At 44.0% G+C, this 17,965-nt stretch overlaps 1 protein-coding gene across 2 annotated transcripts; it reads right to left on the reverse strand.

Moving 5' to 3' along the window:
• Positions 1-345: 345 nt before the first annotated feature.
• Positions 346-17,716, reverse strand: YBX3 (Y-box binding protein 3). 2 transcript variants are annotated; one of them, XM_059846119.1, is made up of 9 exons: positions 17,410-17,716; positions 13,295-13,358; positions 11,546-11,579; positions 6,723-6,812; positions 5,967-6,089; positions 4,675-4,769; positions 2,433-2,604; positions 1,281-1,381; positions 346-884 (listed from the first exon to the last, which is right to left on the reverse strand). In XM_059846119.1, the coding sequence occupies exons 1-8, from the start codon at positions 17,624-17,626 to the stop codon at positions 1,316-1,318; spliced, it is 861 nt and encodes a 286-aa protein (XP_059702102.1). In that variant the 5' UTR covers positions 17,627-17,716; the 3' UTR covers positions 346-884; positions 1,281-1,315. The 2 variants fall into 2 exon arrangements, with proteins under 2 accessions (XP_059702102.1, XP_059702103.1); XM_059846120.1 differs by having other exon boundaries at positions 4,675-4,766; positions 17,410-17,713.
• Between the last annotated feature and the right edge of the window lie 249 nt (positions 17,717-17,965).

The following is a 17,965-nucleotide window of genomic DNA, read 5'->3' on the forward strand; positions in this document are numbered from 1 at the left end:
ATTCTACTGTTTACACAACACAAAAGCCTAGCAAAACAGATGAGGAAAAAAACCTTCCAGAACTCACTCCACATCCCCCAAACTCCTGCCACAAGACAGTAACAGGAAAACCCAACTATTAAACATCATTAGAGCCAAAGGATCAAAGGGAACACTAAGTTACAGCTGGTTTGTGATTTCTTTGCATAAGTTTTGTTTTAAAGTATATCCTCATAACCATGCTCAGGTATAATCCAGCAAGACACACCAAAGAGGCTGCTCTCTTTCACATATAAATGCTGAAGGAACAAGATTAAAATAATGAATTATTTTAAAAGCAAACATGAAAAAACACTCTAAACCAGATTTTTTTTTTTTGGTAGTTGAAATCACTTTTATTTGTGAGGAACATCACCCATGCTGCACAGTTTCAAAAAGATCTTAACAAGGAAAGCGGAAGTTTGTCCTCCCCATGTCCTGCTGTGAACAGGACTGGCACAGAAAAAAAAAAACTCACACTTGGGAGGTTTAGCACCAGCATCCAATAAAAAAAGCATTTTATTTCAATTTTAGTTCTTTGGTTGTTTTTTTTTTTCCCTTTTCAGTTTGATACCAAAAGAAAAATTGAAAAAAATCAATACTAGCAAAACAGTGAAATTCTAGGGAAAAAAACCCCAAAAACCAAATAGCTCCACAGTTGCTGTTAAAACTAGGGAGGTTGCTCTTTCTGAATCTCGTTCTTTCTCTCTTCATGCATTTATCTTGTAGGCATTCCCTCGATCTCAGCTGCTGGTAAATTTTCTTTTACATTTTGGTATTTCAAATCTTTACTTTCATCATCACTGTTGACAATTTATTGCTTGTGTATTTCTTTGGTGTTACTTTTGAGTTGTACTTTAGGACACCTGTTGAAGAGCCACATGTAAAAAAAAATGCAGTTTAAGTTTTACTGTCTCAATAAATAGACAAGATGTCAAATGAAAAGAATTATAACAGGCAGGATAAGCACAATTGGCTTATCCTGTCCATAATGAGGATCTTCCTAAAATAAAATAACTCATCAGCAGATGCTGTTACTATACAGACCAGAGAGCTTCCTGGAAAAAAAAGCAATCAATTATAAAATAAAACTTTGTGACAGAGGCAGAAGGAAAAAGAGAAAAGCAGTATCTTGGTTTGCCTCTACAGCACTCTCAGAACTTATCACAAATATCAAGCCATACATAAGGGGATGTGGCCAGAATCCTAGGAGCATACCCACTCTGCTTTCCTTGGGAAACAGAACTGTCCATATTCCTTACCTGAGCGATGGTAAAGGTGCCTGGGGAGCCGGACATTACTCAGCGCCACTCTGCTCTGTCACTGGAGCAGGATTTTCAGCAGATGTTTCAGTTGTCTTTGTCTGAGACACAACAAACTCTTATTATAGGCAAAGGCTGACCTCCACACCCTTCCTCCCTTCAGCAGTACAGCCAGCATAATGCAGGTTTTAAAACAATCAAGAAAAATGCATCTCCAGAATGTATTAAATTTTAGTGTATTTCTTGTAATTGAGTATTACACAGCAGATTCTATCAAGGAACACCTGAAGTAGACAGTGAATGAGAAAATCTTTCCTCATTAAAGTAGAATCTGTGTTTGCAAACAGTTTCCTGAAATTATCTCATTCAAACAGTTCAGGAAATTATTCTAGAGCTTTCAAATCTATCTCTCATGCTACATACAGAGTTAAGGTTTGTGGAAGCAGGAAAACACAACTGTTTCCACTTCAAAAATTGTTGTTACAGTCTGACCCCAATTAAGAATTGTTCAGAAGCACTCCCTGTCCCACTGCCTTTTAAGTTCCTTTTAAGATTGGGTGCTTATTCTCAAAGAGGGTCAGAAGAAGCAGGCAAGGAAATCAGCATGTCAGATTTGGTCATCAGACTTATCCAGCACATGAATACATTTATTAAAAACTCACACAGGGCAGAAGGTCTTGGGCATTCACACCATTAAAACCTTTGCTACATACCATGATAAAATCGTTTGAGTTGGAAGGGGACCTTGAAAATCACCTCATTCCAACCCTCTGCCATGGGCAGGGATACCTTCCACTATCCCAGGCTGCTCAGAGCCCCATCCAACCTGGCATTGAACTCTTCCAGGGATTGGGCAGCCACAGCTTAACTGGGCAACTTGTGTCAGCACCTCACCATCCTCACAGGGAAAAATTTTTTCCCTCATATCCAATCTAAACCTACTCTCTTTCAGTTTTAACTCATTCCCCCTTGTCCTGTCACTCCAGGCCCTTGCAACTGTCTTGCCTCATCTTTCCCTTCAGACCCTGGAAGGCCACAATGAGGTCCCCCCCCAAAGCCTTCTCTTGCCCAGGCTGAGCCAGCCCAATTCCCCGGCCTTCCTTGGCAGGAGAGGTGCTCGTGCCTCTGAGCAGCTTGCTGTCCTGTCCGTACCTCTTTGCCCTCCTGTGCCGGAGCGCTGGCTGGGCGCGGCCGGCGCCGGTAGTTGTAGGGGCGCCGGTAGCCGCGGCGCAGCGGCTGCTGGCTCATGGCATTGGCCTCGTGATGGTTCTCCTTGTTTTCAGCCTCTCCAGTCACCGGGGCAGGGCGTGGGCGAGGGGGCCCTCTGAGAGGGGCAGGAAGAAGTGGTAAAAACAAAATCAAGAAAGGTTAAACTACAATAATTTTAGCCCAGCAAAACCTCCCAAAACCAAGTATCATCCTCAACGGTTTTGAGTGCTAGCAAACCATCCCTTCAGGGTTTGGCTGGCATATGGTTGGAAAGGAAAGACAAGGAAAGTGGGTGTCTCTTCACTGCTGACGCTGCTTCATCATATTCTGCTGTCTATCCTGCAATGAAGATGCAGCTAGCCCCTTTGAATTGCTGGCTAGCAGAAGAAAAAAGCCAGTAGTGGCCACACAGGCTGATTGTGCTGAGTTAGCTTTGGCATGGCTAAAACCCAGCCTAGTCCTATTCCTAATTAATAGTGGAGTCCTTGCAATCCTCCTCACTTCTACCTGAAAACCATTCCTGGATCTTGGCTCTTTGCCTCATGTTGCCGCTCTTAACCAATTAGGAAAAGCACCTGTCACAGGTGAGCTGGACCTGATTAACACTAAGCTATCAAGTCCATGTTCTTGATATATACAAGAGCATTGCACCTTATTCCTAGTATAAACAATGTTTATAAACTGTCAAAACACAGCCAAAATCCAGTTCCCATTAGCTGATCCACAGCTACCTAGTCCCAAAAACCAATTTAGTTTTTACAAAGGAACATAACAAAAGTGCCAGGGTCACTGGATTGAGTGCCTGTAAACAAAAGCAATACCTGTGAATTCAAACAGAGGTGCTGTGCACTGATAGGCTGTATCATTCCTCTCATAGGAAAATTGCATCAGAAAATCACAAGTTTCCATTAGTCATGGACAAGTTACTCAGCCTGTGATTCACCCACATGACTTGCAAAAGCCTCACTGGACTTGCTATGGTGCTATCTCTGACTGCCCAAAATTAATGAAGACTTTCAGGAATTAAATTTATTCAGCTTGGATGCCAACAAGCAGCAAGCATCAGTAGTATCCCATTTCCCACAGTCCTAGATAAAAGAGCCAAATTGAACATGAGTATGCATAAACAGAAAAGCCCAAACTAGAGGTGGAAGGCTTGTGGTTTTAGGCCCAGATTCCAAAAGGATGGATCCATTGTGCATGGAACAGGCAAGTCATTACAATTAAGAACAATCTTGTTATCCCTATCAAATTCAGCTTGTTGCTGCTCTTGCACTGCTATTCACCTCTTACTTTGTTTTTGAACAGACATGCACATGAAAAAAATGGGGATTACATAATTTTCATAGTTCATCTCTAAATTCTGTATTGGAATTTGACTTCATAAGCTACTTGATAAACAAGGACAATATGATGGGGACAACTGAGTGAATGGCAGACTAACCAGCTCCTTGAGGACCTTTAAAGGCCATTTGTCCAACCCCCCTTCAACTAGATCAGGTTGCTCAGAGCACTCTCCAACCTGACTGTGTAAGGGGCATCTCTCTGGGCAACCTCTCTGGGCAACCTTTTCAGTAGAACACTGTTTCAGTGTTCTACCACACTCATAGTAAAAGAAGTCTTCCTTCCATTTATACTAAATCTCTTTTAGTTTAAAACCATTACACCTCATGCTAACACAACAGGCATTATTAAGAAGTTAATCTCCATCTTTTCTTATAAGCCCCTTTCTTATAAGTCCCATTCAAGTACTGGGCAGTCAGCTCCCTCAGCCTGCTGGCCATGCTGCTCCTGCTGCAGCCTAGGATATGGGTGGCTTTCTGGGCTGCAACTCCAAATTTACCAGCTTACACACAAGTTTTCACCCACCAGCACCCCCAGCAGGGTCCCAGATAAAGTATAAGTTATTACTTATCCAGAAAAGTATGAGTGTTCAGCTGGGAGAACATGGACACGGCAGCTCACTTCAATATGCTGCTCAGTTGTGAGAAGTAAGGGGATGCTAAGAATTCTTTGCCCTTTCTGGGCCATTATGATTCTGAACATGCAAGCACATGAAACAAATTTCTCCAAGTAATTAAAATGTTTCTCACTGTGCATACCACTTGCATAACTGTTCCCACACTTGGAAGCCTGTACAGAGCACAAAAGCATCTGAGTAACTGAGCAGAGGAACTGTACAGACCTGCGATAACGGGGACGGTAGGTAGGATTCCTGTGCACTTGCTGAAGTTGTCCTCCTTCTGTGACCCCATCCTTGATTTCTCCCTCACCACCCTGCTACCAAAAGAAAACAGGTGCTGTATTTGACAGGCAGTACACTAACCATAACCATGAATGCAAGCTCAAAACAAATATATCAGTACAGAAATCCCAGCATATTGGGTAAAAAGAAGCAGCAGATTCTCAAAAGGCTTAAATTTGGGCAAACTTAAGATGGGGACAGAACAAGAGCCATCAATGCTGCCCCTGCTCCTTACAGACTAAGAAGCTGTTCTTAGAAACATTCTCTCTGATGCATATTAACTGCATTTCACTACATGAAATGCACTGTAAGGGGTACACCTTACAGCAAGGCAGCTACTGATCAGGACAATTCTTTATTTGAAAAGCTAACAAAGACATAACACAAATTTGCCACACACCACGTTCTACACAAAGCCCCATTCCATAGGGAACCCCCCACAAAAACATCAAGAAGTTTTAAGATAGTGTGTTTGATGTGAGGTAATACAATTTATCTTTCTACACAGTCCTTTCAATCTTTCAGAGATGCAGTGGTTATCTTTCCCCTTTAGCTGTTAATTAATAAAGCTGCACATTGGTTTGGGTGTTTTTTCTGGTTTGATTTTTGTTTGTGGCTTGTGTTCTAAATGCCAGCCATCAGTAATGTCTGTTTTATAAAACATTACATGAGTTAGAGTTTCTCGTATATCATTCTTCCCTTTAAAAGAAGGAATTTAACAAGATATCTAGAAACAGAAGTGCATCTTCTGCATCTGATTCAGCAGGAAGCAAAAGCTGTAGCCTCCTAACAGCCCATAGTAGTCTATCTTAAGTTTGACAGGTATCCTTCCCATTTTGCACAGCCATTTTAACCATCATGACCATACACAATTAAAAACCCTGCAATCATCTGTGATGTTCTCCCATGTATAAAACTGATCAGGATAACTAAATATCCAAAGTAACTAGGATAGATAGTAGGAACAGGTAGTATCTGACAGCAGTTGAGGTATAATTGAGAGAGACTCAGAACTCAAAAAAAAGAACACCTCTCAGTGTACAACAGCTTTATAGTGCTTATCCATTTTGCAATACCAAACTGTTCTGGTTTTGTCAAGATGCCTTGTACACTGTAACTTGAAAGTTTATGAGACCTATGTTGCATGATCAGAAGTGCCTCAGACAGTCAAGTGAGAAACAGCCCTGCCAGTATTGTGTGTGGCAGTAGCAATGCAGGGAAATGGAACTCACACTCCGAGGCGGGCCCCGGCGTCGGCCAAAGTAGCCCCGTCGATAGCGGCGCCGGTCTGCAGCATAGCGGCTGCCTTCCACGGGGACTCCATCTGGACCAGTGACATTAGCTGCTTCTGCACCCTGTAAGGGCAAAAGAAAGGTAGCCAAGGTGGTGTGAGAAAAGGAAAACCAGCTACAGGGAGAAGATGAAACAGGAAAGAGGCTTTTTTGCATAAGGAATCACTGTAACTTGGAACTGTCTCCTGCACAGGGCAAAAGGAGGTTTGTTATTCCCAACCCCTTAACCAAGAGAGTTATCATGAATTTAGATACTGAAGTCCTATCCAACGGCCTGAGCTCAGAGGAGGAAGCAAGAAGGAACTGACAGTCAAACCTCAAAAAATGTTCAGGAAAGTAGAAGCATAAGGAAATTGAAAGTTCTTACAGTTATTAAGCTACCAGACTCTAAGACAAATTGTTCAGGGCAATATAGGCCTCAGTTAATAATTACTGGGCAGGCTTTAGGCTTCCCACGTTCTCTCAAGTAACAGCTGCAGATTCCAAAAGCTCTAGGATGCAGTTTCCTAGTAGTTTTGATACATATCTAGAAGTATGCCTCAATCACACCTTTAAAAAACAGATTTCCCCCAGAAAAGCTATATGAATGCCACCAACCCAGTGGTTAGCACATCAGACAGAGACATCAAAGACACAGCTAAAGTTGTGTGATGTTATCTCTGTTGGACCACACCCTGAGGTTCCATGATTTCTCACCTTCTCTCCTTCAACCACATCAAATTCTACAGTCTCTCCATCACCAACACTGCGCAGGTACTTCCGTGGATTGTTTTTCTTTATCGCCGTCTTGAAAGGAAGACGAATAAAAACATATTGTGTTACTTATCTTACACATTCTTAGCCCCCCAGATGAGGGAAGGGCAGCATTTCTCTGCTGCAGTTCCAACTCTACACACCAGAGCAGTCACTACAATAAGGTATTTCAAACAGACAGATGTCTCTTATTTCACAGGCCTGCCAATACTCTGTTCAAGGTCTCCTCTGCTCTCGCTATTTATGAGTTCATAAATCAGCTGCTGCCCCAGGATCTCCTCTGTCCAGCATACTGGATATGGAAATTATTGCAAATCTCTGCATGAACAGAGTTCATACTCAGTGCCTGATTTCCTCCAAGCTGTAACAAGGCAGCACTAGAGCAAGTGTGATCCCTGCCTCCAGTCATCAGGAGAGCTGTAGACCATCTAAAGAGAACTCAAGACTCAAGCATTTCTGTAGAAGTATTAACCATATGGTATCATAGCAAGTCATAGCAACTAGAAAGTAATTACTGTAACTCTGGTGTAACAAATTAGCGTTTTCCCTAAGCACTGTAAATGAGACTCCAAATATTAGGTGAGTCTGTGATAACACAGAATGGTACCAGAACAGACAGATGGAATCTTATCTAGCTCCTGGACAGAAACCCCGAAGTAGTACAATAACAGCTATTAATAATAATACTATTATTGTTACATAAAAATAACAACATGAGTTTGGCTCAAAGCCAGTTGTACACCTCCTCAGACTTACAGGAAACACTCAAACCTCCTGGAGCAATTTTCAGCTACAAATACCTTGCTTATACTCTGTGGAGTATTTCTAGGACTCTACAAAAGGCTTTTATCAAGACAAGCCTATGGTCTAGTCATTGGGCAAGGCTTTGCAAACTGGAAGATGCCAGGGAGAAAAGACCAAGACATGCATTGTACAAACTAATCCAGTAGCTATTTTCTCACTGAAAGATTATTATCTTGCACTAGATTATTAAAGATCAATTCACATTCCTGATGTGGGAACCTTTAGTTAGCATGAAGGATGGAGGTGCAGAGCCAGCAAAGAGAAACACACATGGAAACACAGGGCATAAACCTGGCTTAAGAAATGGGATGTAGGGCAGAAACAGAAGAGCCAGCTGTCCTATCTGTCTGCAGTTGAAGAAAAAATGCAGAATGACCATCAGTGGAGCTGTTACCTTTGCATAGCAACAATATTTAGTCAACAACAGCCCCAAAATATTTCCAACTGAAGAAAACTTTGTTCAGTTTAAAGCTCATCTTGACTAGTCTAGGAAACATACTTTCCTTGCTGCTCAATAGTCTCCTTTGTGTTTCAGGCCACAGACCAGCATGTCCTTCTAGCCATACCTTTCCCTATATCCTGCAGCACCCCTGAACAGCCTAAGGAAGGATGCAAGAGTGTACATACTGTAACTGTCAAAGCAAAAATATTCCATGATGTTTGGGGTTTTTAAATACAGAAACAGAATGAGCTGTTCAAGTCAATTCCTTTGGGGATTACTTTAGCAAGCAGAGACTCCACAATTATCTCAAACAACTTTGCTTTCTGCTGACTTTTTAGTGTAACTGTCCCACGTCTAAAAATCAGATCAAAGTGTTTGCTTTTCCATAAATTTTATATACTAGTACTAAAACCCTTAATCTGCAGCAAAGTTAATGATTTAGTATTATTTATACTGAAACAACTAAAACTTTTAAGACTTGTGCTTTGCCTGTGACAGAGATGTCAATAAGCTGTATTTCAAACTCCTTCCCCTTCCCTGTAAGTGCAGAAGGAGAAAGGACTAACAAATTTCTTTTCAGCAGAGGGTACACATAAAATAGAGGAAACTCCTCAAATATCCTTCAAAAAGCATACTGAAAGATAAAAGCAACAGTATTCCACATGTTCTGTTCCCAGCTTTATGGACAGAAGCATCAAGAATCCAGATCTGCAACTGCCAACAGAAGGTAGAGGCTGCAGTAGGCTGGAGCTTGTTTTATAAAGGCAATCAGGACAACTTCGAGTAAATCCTAGAAATCCAAGTAGAAACTCTAAAGCTTTACTACTTCAGCTGCAGATAAAGATCACTGAAATAAACCTCTAACAAGCCTAAGCTTTAAGCTTGATGAAAAGACTTTTACTCTGTATATCCAGAGGGAAGAGAGCACTATTCTCTCTGTTACTGTTTACCAGCATGCTGCAGGCTCCAGCTTCTCTGATTCAAAAGACAGATGTTTCATATTAACAGAAAACACTCAACAACAAAGCCTTTCCTTTCCCAGGGGGGAACACTGATGAACAGGCAACCCCTAAGATCCTCCAGAGCTAGTTCAGGTTCTTGTTTGAAAGTTCTTTCCATATGCTCATACCACCACATCAGCACATCCAACATTGTCCCAGTAACAGCCAAAATTTGTTACACTGATTCCTGGTGCAGGTACTTCATGCTGTGCATGATCAACACAGTCCAGTGAAGCGAAGAGTAAGATTAACTACTCCTCACAGCTCGCTGATTTAAACTCCACCTAATTAAATGTAACTACTCTGGCTGCTGACACTTTTCCTGTTGTTAAATTGTGAGACACACTGTAGCCCATGAAGCAGATGGATCCCTTCTGCTCTCAGCACCTGCAGCTGACTGACACACTGCCCTGGACAGCACCTTGCACCAACCAACCAGACAGGGATGCAAAATTAAGAGCTGCCCTTCCCAAAAGCACTGCCCGGGTCCCCTGCAAGACAAAGAGTTAACTCAAAGCAAGCCATGCATGCCCTAAAAAGAAAAGCATTTTAATCTGTACTAGTTATAAATAGCATCCAATAGCCAGACACCAAGCACTAACCCCCATTCCAATCATGAGATTACCCGTTCCATGCAGGGGAGGCAGGGAGAAGATGTAACTATTCAACTAGGTCAGCCTTATTCTGAAGGGATTAGGAGTGTAATCCAGCCCCTCCCAGGCACGTGGGAGGGGCAGAGAGGCACTATCAGTGCAGAGGAAGCTTGAAGCAGGATGTATGCTCACAGCATGGATTTGCCTCCCTCCTCAGAGAGCCTCATCAGGAGCTCTGGCCAGTATGTCCGAGGCTCTGGGAGTGAGCACATCCATGTACAAGATGAGGAACCTCTGACTGCTGCCAAGCCAGAGCAGCACTAGAAGCCTCTACCCTGCCATGCTCAGCCTGCCAAGAGGGTTAATCTGATGCAGGCCTGCACATGATGTGGTATTTCTGAAACAAAGCCAGTTTTGATCACACCAAAAGGACTTCAGCCACAGGAGATAGGAAGCGCCCACCCCTCTCCATACACACTCACCAGTTTAGATTTAGGGGAATAATCTCCTCTGCAGGTGAAGGAGACAAAACAGCACAGATAACACTACCTTTCTGTTTGGGTCTCAGCTGGCAGCCCTCCCAAGGAGAGTAACACTGATCCATGTTATCTGTCATCAGCACAACAGCCATTTCCCAGGATATTGTCTCACAAGTATCAAGGAAACCTCGTTTGTCTTTAAGGAGTGCTGCCTATCCAGAACATGTTTCTCTTCCAGAACTGTTCCCACCCTCCACTGGACACAATCCCATCAGATCACAGATGTGTCAGCATGCCCACAGCACAGGCTGCTAAGGAAGGAAAAGGACCATCAAAATTCCGTATATGCATTGACAGCTCTTGCTCTGAAGCCCACCAGCTGAACCAAAAACATGTACTGTGCATACTTCCCAACATCCTTTTCTCTCATAACAGGCACTAGATTTATCCCCTTCCAGCTCCAGACAGGTTCAGATAATGTGTGTACATCCTATGACCTAGAGAAACAGTTACCATAGTTAAGTTAGTCATCAAGACACAAGAACTAAACTAACTCTCAATGTTGACTCACCAGCTAAGGATATATGCACATATCCTCATTCTCAGTGACCAGCTTTGGGAAGAAACTTCCTGGTTACATTTGATAGAAATACTGTCATACCACAGAGAAAGCTCATGCTTTCAAAGATCACACGAGCCTGCAGACATTTTACATGGGACAAACTCAAGGGGCAAGATTGCACTTTCTGGCGAATGATGCAAAACCAGATCTAAGCCAACCAATCATTTGACATTAGCATGGAGACAGCATCCTCTGTCTTGCCATTATTTGCCAGCAACCTGAGTCACGGTATAAACTTAGAACAGCCTCCTGACATCTCAAGGAAAGTTAACCAATAACAAACCGCTGGGCAAGCTCTCTCTGCTTGGGCATACTTGGCACACAGCCTTCCTCTTCTTCTGCCTAAGAGCAGCTGCCTTGTGCAGAAACAGCTGATGGCAACCCAGGCTGGTCAAGAGCCAGACTAGATCACTTTCTCTCCAATACCAGGGAGGGCAGACAGAATAGACCTGCAAGTGAAGAGGGTAGGAAGGCACAAGGAACATGAGGAAACAGGGCAAGAAGAGACAAGAGCAGCAAGGTATTCACAGAGGAATCATCTCACCAAGGGGAGACAACCAAACAAAAAACACACCAAAAAACACCTTTAATATTCAAATTAGAGCAGACAAAAAGGGTTAAGAAGGGTTAAAATACCTAGCCCTTCATAGAGAAGGAAAACAACCTAACATTTCTCCCTGAAAATTTCAACATACACATCCACTCAAGTTATCTTCAGAAAATATTTTAAGGAGAAGCCAGGACAAGGTTGTGTAGCTATTGCAGGAAGCTGCATTAGAAACCTACCATAGCACACATGTCTAAGCACAACTCCTGCTGTCTTACCTGATGAACAAACACATCTTCTTTAGTATCGTTTCTGTGAAAAGAAAGTGAGAAGTTGTAAGAGTTTAGACTAAAGAGACTTTAATAGAAATTCCTGGCTTTTCAAGTGAAACCCTCCTTCTCCCGGCCTGTAGCACATGCCCTGAATTCCATACATTCTGTCTAAGCCTATGCTACCAAAACCCTGCTCTGAACTTCTATGATCATTTTCTTGAGAACAGAAAGGGTTCCCGGGCCTTCAAAAGGGTGAGAGGATGGGGGAGGTTCTCTGTAATCTTCTGGTAAATATTCCATGTTTTCTTTTATGCAGGGCAGAGTTGATGACTGGACTGCTTGTTTTTCACTACTCTAACTCCCCAAAAACACTTCCAGAGGGACTGCAACCTGAGCTGTTACCCCAGAGGTCAAACAAGACTATCAGCAGGACTGGCCACAGCTGTTAACAGAGATCTCCTTTCAGTGAAATTCAAAGCAAAGAGGCACAAGAGGTGTTAGGAGAGTCCAAAGGATGAAGACCCAGACATGAACGTGAAGTTTTCTGGATTAGGCCAGACACTTCAGGCTTCCACATACAAAACACAGAGATAAGTCTGAGACCTTGAATCTGTGTTCCCATACAATAAAAAAAGAGCCTAAGCCCTGCCATCTGTTCACTCAATGCCTTCTCAGCAAACACAACAGGTGGGTCAAAGAGTTTGTGAAGATTATGCATAATCCCAAATTTGTTGTCCTGAATTGAAGCAATAGTAGACTTCCCAATAGGAAGAAAGCTAACAAGTTATTACACCACAACCAGGTGAAGGCTCTTACATCAACTGCTATTACAGATTTTAAGAGGACTTCCTAATTAAAACTCTTCTTCTAAGCTTATGTAACACTGGATAATAACCTCCAGAGACTGAGATTAATACCACAACTGGCTTCAGATCCATGAACGTGGGGTCTTCTACCCCTTTCTGCACTGTCCAACTCACCCAAATCTGCCTGATGTGTAATAGCTCAAGGACTTACAGAGTGAAATAACTTGTCAGGTACGTTTTATGGAAGACAAGTGCTCAGCATGCAGCAGTTTTATTCCTCAAAAAAGCACGCAAAACATTAAAGCCTCTCAACCACAAAGATATTTCAGCCTTAAAAGACAGTTTCCTCCAGTAAAGTGGATGGATGGGTCTTCTGCATCTAAGGTTACAGATGACCAATCTCACCTACAGCTGTTTGGATTCTCAATGCTATTCAGAGGTTTGTTTCTGCCCAGAGAAGAGGGGAAAAAAACCAAAAGATACAAAGAGAAAACTTCTATGAAACTCAGGACTGGCATATTTTCAGTGAGATACTATCAGAGAATCTCAATGAATAGCCACAGGAGGTATTCTTATCAAGCAGTTAACACTTGAAGTTTACCCAAAAGTATTTCCCCTCATCCTCCTACCTTTCTCAGGCCTTTGAAAAAGCTAGGCAGTCACTAAAGAATATGTAGCTCATTAAGAGTGTAGTAGAAGTAAACATGAGAAACAGGTAACAGACCAAATTTGTAGAGTTTGACCCTGTTTTCTCCCCATACACATAACCTTTGATTGGGGGCTGAGGTGCTTAAGAAAGTCAGCTAAGGCCAGGCACTCAGCAAACTATCAACTGCATGAGCTTGTGGTCAGACCCTGAGGTCTCTGTTGCAATCAGTAATATATGGCCTATCTTGTGTTCCACGAGTCTTAGTACAGTATAAATACAACTATCAGAATTTAAACATACCTGTTGATAAAGCCATATCCATTTCTGACATTGAACCACTTGACTGTGCCAAGAACTTTGGTAGCTGGAAAGAAAATTAAAGAAGTTAATCTAAAGTATAAGAAAGTACAATGATGTTACAGAAATATTTTTATAATTGTATATGAAGTTGCAACCAGACTTATTCTGTCCCCTTAACACTCATAGCGTGCCTTCATCTCCCAGTTCAGCTCATTCTAATGCAGTAACAAGACACAGTGCTTTAACACACTATTCTTCAGTCAAGGGTTTACCACACAGCACAAAACCTACCTCTATTTTCAGAATAGACCACCCACCTCTTTTTTTATTCCCTATCCTAGAAATGGGCAGCAAAGCTGAAAATCCCACCGCAGTTCATCAGTTCTCTTCAGGTTAGTTGCTAGACATGAAACACAACTGAAGGAAACTGTTTACAATTCCTCTTTTTTACTTACAGTTACCCTTCTTTCTTCCTTGGAAACCAGAACTGCCTAAAGACGCAGTATCAAGTACTGTGCAACCCTCTCAAGTGGAAAGGCAGCACATCCTTATTCTGGAAAAGCTCCTTCTTGCATTGCCAGCATAACACCAACCAAGTAAAAACCCCACAAGACTTTTATTTTTTTTTTTTTTTTAGTCCTACTGCTAAGATGATCTATGATTGTGATGCCATAAGTTTTAGCTTTCATATTTTTCAGATTCTGTACTGTCTTAGTAACTCTGAACTTCATATAAAGTGTTAGCAAGTTCTCTTCACAGCTGAATTAGACAAAACAATCCTTTTCCAGCCTGAGAAGCAAGCTTAGGTTGCAGCTCCAGGCCCAAAAAGTACAAACAACAGCAAATTGACAAGAGCAATGTGAGAGATGTGACTTCATAACTTGAAGCTGTAATTGGATAATTAATCGCAATATGTAAATAGACCAGAACTTATAAAAGTGTGAAAACTCATGACCAGTCATACATCTTGGGTAGAGCCACAGCCGGGCTCTTGTACTGCCCAGGGTGTATCCTTTGAAGGCCTTTTAATAAACACCTACTTTACTCCTTTAACACTGTTTAGCCTCTGCTCCGGGTTAGCCGTTAGCCTCTCCAGGCATCAATTCTTTAGTTACAAAGTGACCAACTTCATGTTCCATGACTTTCAGTATCAAGGCAAGCTCCTGTCTCAACAGTAAAACAGCATCTACTTAGAAGCCACACTGCAGTGTCTTACAGGACCTGACAAAACCTGTTTCTCCAACTTGTAGGAATTTGTAGGAGGAACTCAACAGATGGAGGCAGTTCAACCTCTCCTTACCTCACAGCAACTGGATGGACACCACCAACTTGTACTTTTCAAAATCCTAGTTAAAGGAGAGTTCTAGCCTCTATAATTTAAGAGCTGTTACTTGTTAACACAGCTTGATTACACGTACTTAAGCAACCTGTGCAGTACTTACCAGAAAAGGGGTCTAGTCATCTACAGACAATTTCTTGCTAAAAACCTCACATACATGTTTTGGGGATGGCAAAAACTCAAGAGGCAATAAAAAGGAAAACAAACTAGAGAATCTCCAGTTTAGAAGTCCACACTACTCTGCTAGAGGCAAGAACACACTGTAAATTGTTACCTTCATTTACTCTACACCTGTATTCTTTTCTAAACATTCACAAGGAGATGACAGAGCCAGCCACCCCTTTGGGCTCATGGAGTCTTGCTATTCTCATACACCCCTCAAGTAAGACCACCTGACAACAGCAGTGCATTGTAGCACTGCTGCTGTTACTACTGTCACTAACAGGCCTTTCCCATTGCCCTTTTAGAAGTGATGTTTTTGGTCTTTTTTAATATACTTTTTAGTAGAAAATGTTCTCATTCAGAAGCAGTTAAGTCTTAACACGACTGAGATATCACCTAGAAAAAAGGACTCTGCCTAGTACAGCATGCATTCCCAAGAATTCTTGTTTACCAGAACAGAAAAACATTCCTTCAGTGCCAAACACCGGTTCAGTAAACAGTGTTCAGCACCAGTATTTATAGCTGTGCTTTTAGGTTTAGATTCATAGGGACATTACCACATACAGACACCTCCTGCTACCACAACGGCATTGGCTACAGGAGCTCCCTACACTCACACAAGTCAACAGGAGGGGATGGGGGAACAGAGAAATAGTGCCAATGGTACCTGCAGGTTTCAGCCTGCTTTGAGAAACAATGCCAGTACCACTGCTTCCCTCCTCTGCAAAACAGCTTTGGAATCTGTTAGCCTACTTGAACCAGATTAGGAAGAAGCCAATGAAGTATGACAAAAACCCTCAGAGGGGTCAAGAGGCTGGGGAAGGAAAGGCAATCAAAACTCACTCTGTGGCCAGCTGGCTGCTGCTAAGTGGAGGAGTATGCGCACAGCTTAAAAACAACATTGTTCCATGAGGGTGACTCCAACATATTCTCCCTAAAACAGTGTGCTAGCAAAATACTATTCCCTGCACACATTAACAGTCTTCCCTAAGTATCATTGTGGGCCAAAAGAACCTCAGACAAAAGCATGACACTGAACATTCATGGCACAATCACTGGTAAGTCTGAGCAGGGAGGTCTGGCAAGGAGGACAAGCCCAGAGGAAAACACATTAACCACCTAAACTGATGAGTCACAGAAGGCAGCTGATGTGCTGATGTATGTCCCACCAGCAAGTGGAAGCCCACAAGATACCGTCCTCTGACACTATCAGAGGAAACAATCACCAGCCACTCCTACCCATGACCAAATAGCCTTTTAACAAGGAGAGCCAAAGCTTCCTGTGACCAGGCGAAAAGGGAAAGTTGAGTAACCTTTACCCATATTCCTAGAAGTCAGACATTTGTATGCCTCGAGAAAGCATAAGATTTTGCTTCTAATGGGATCATTATAAAAGAAGGCTTAAGGGAACATAACTACACAGGTGACCATTAACAGGGACATTGATGTGGACTTTAATGTAAGTCCATTTCAATTAGTATTTACGGTGATCCTTTTCCTCATCATTCCTAATAAAAAGCTTGCCTACCACTAAGACCATTTTGCAAAACCATCACCATTCGCATTTTCCTGCTAGCTCAGGAAAGGCACTTCTACCTTCACTTTCCCCCACCCCTTCTCTCAAAGCAATAGGAATAGGTGAACAAGATAAAAGCATTACCAGGAATGAAACAAGCCACATTAAGGCAAGAAGCAGCCAGATATACCAGCAGATATGGATGTGCTGATTCCTGTGTACTAATTACTGACAAATGAGGTAATGGGAAAAAAAAAAAAAAAAATCACACAAGCTGTGCCTCTGAGCTCTGCTTTGCTAGAATTCTTCCTAACTCCACCCCAGAGAAATCCTTTACCTGGCTTCTCTTTCTTGCAGCAAGACTTCAGTTTTCCCCTTCAGAAGAGAAGGTCCTGTGTATCCTTAAGGAAATCTGGGACTCTACAGTGTAAGTCAGCTTCAACTTTGCCTTTACCAAACCCTCAGAAGTTACACAGTTAGAAACAGTACACCCTTATCGGCAGCAGCCTGCAGACTGAAGTCCTGTCCTTTTCAACAGGTTGATCCTATGTAATCGCAATGAAAACGAGTTACACTTGCTACGCACCGGGCTTGAGCAGAGAGACGGCAACATGACATTTCGCTTGCCTTCTTACTGATAGTAAAGTAAAAGCAAACCCCGCCCCTCCAAAAAAACCTTCAAAACAAACAAACCCCACTAAACCTGGAAGCATTACTAAAGCAAGACTCTTTATGGATAGAAAAGCCGTTCCAGGACCTTAACATTAAGGAGGGGCACACATGGTTTCCAGCAGCCCTACCCGGGGGAGCCGCAGCCGGCAGGTGCCGGGAAGGGACTGAGGCCGGTTGTGCCGCGCTCGCTGTCCCGCACGCTCGGGGCCGATGAGGCACACACGGGCTCCCGCCCAGCTCCCGAGCGCGTCACGGCCGGCGTCGCGCGGCTCCCCCGGCCCGCGGGGAGGAGGCGGCCCGGCCTGACTCACTGCGGGGAGAGGGGGGTGGGGAGGGGGGGGGCGCCGGCCCAGGCGGGGGCCGCCGGCGGACCCCGTGCCCCGCTGCAGGTGCGCCGCGAAGTTGCGAGCGGGGCCCGGTACTCACCCAGCACTTTCTTCGCCGACTCGGCCGCCGCGGTTGTGGCTGCGGCGGCGGCACCGGGGGCTGCCTCAGCAACAGCACCACCCGGCGCGGCGGCGCTGGCGGGGCTCTTGGGAGCGGCGTCCGGGACGGCGGGCGCGGGCGGCGCGGCAGCCGCGGTCGGGACGGGCGGCGCGGCGGGCGCGGAGCTGGCGGCGCTGGTCTCCGGCGCCTCGCTCATGGTGCCGGGCGTAGGTGTCGGGTGCTCGGCCGCGCTCGGTCTTCCTGTCCCCAAAATGGCCCCGCCGAAGTTTTAACACAGTCAGCGGGGGCCGGCGCGGCACGCGCGCCGCCTCATTAGCATTTAAAGGGGCCGCGCCGGCAGCCAGAGGGCGGGGTCCGGTGTGCGTCCCCTGTCGGCACGGCACGGCACGGCACGGCACGGCACGGCACGGCACGGCACGGCACGGCACGGCACGGCACGGCACGGCACGGCACGGCACGGCACGGCACGGCACTGCGGGGCACGAGGAGAGAATCTACAATCTGCAACTCATCGCGTGCAATCTACAAGTTCTTC

Source organism: Haemorhous mexicanus, chromosome 5, assembly GCF_027477595.1.
Source record: "Haemorhous mexicanus isolate bHaeMex1 chromosome 5, bHaeMex1.pri, whole genome shotgun sequence".
NCBI lineage: Eukaryota > Metazoa > Chordata > Aves > Passeriformes > Fringillidae > Haemorhous > Haemorhous mexicanus.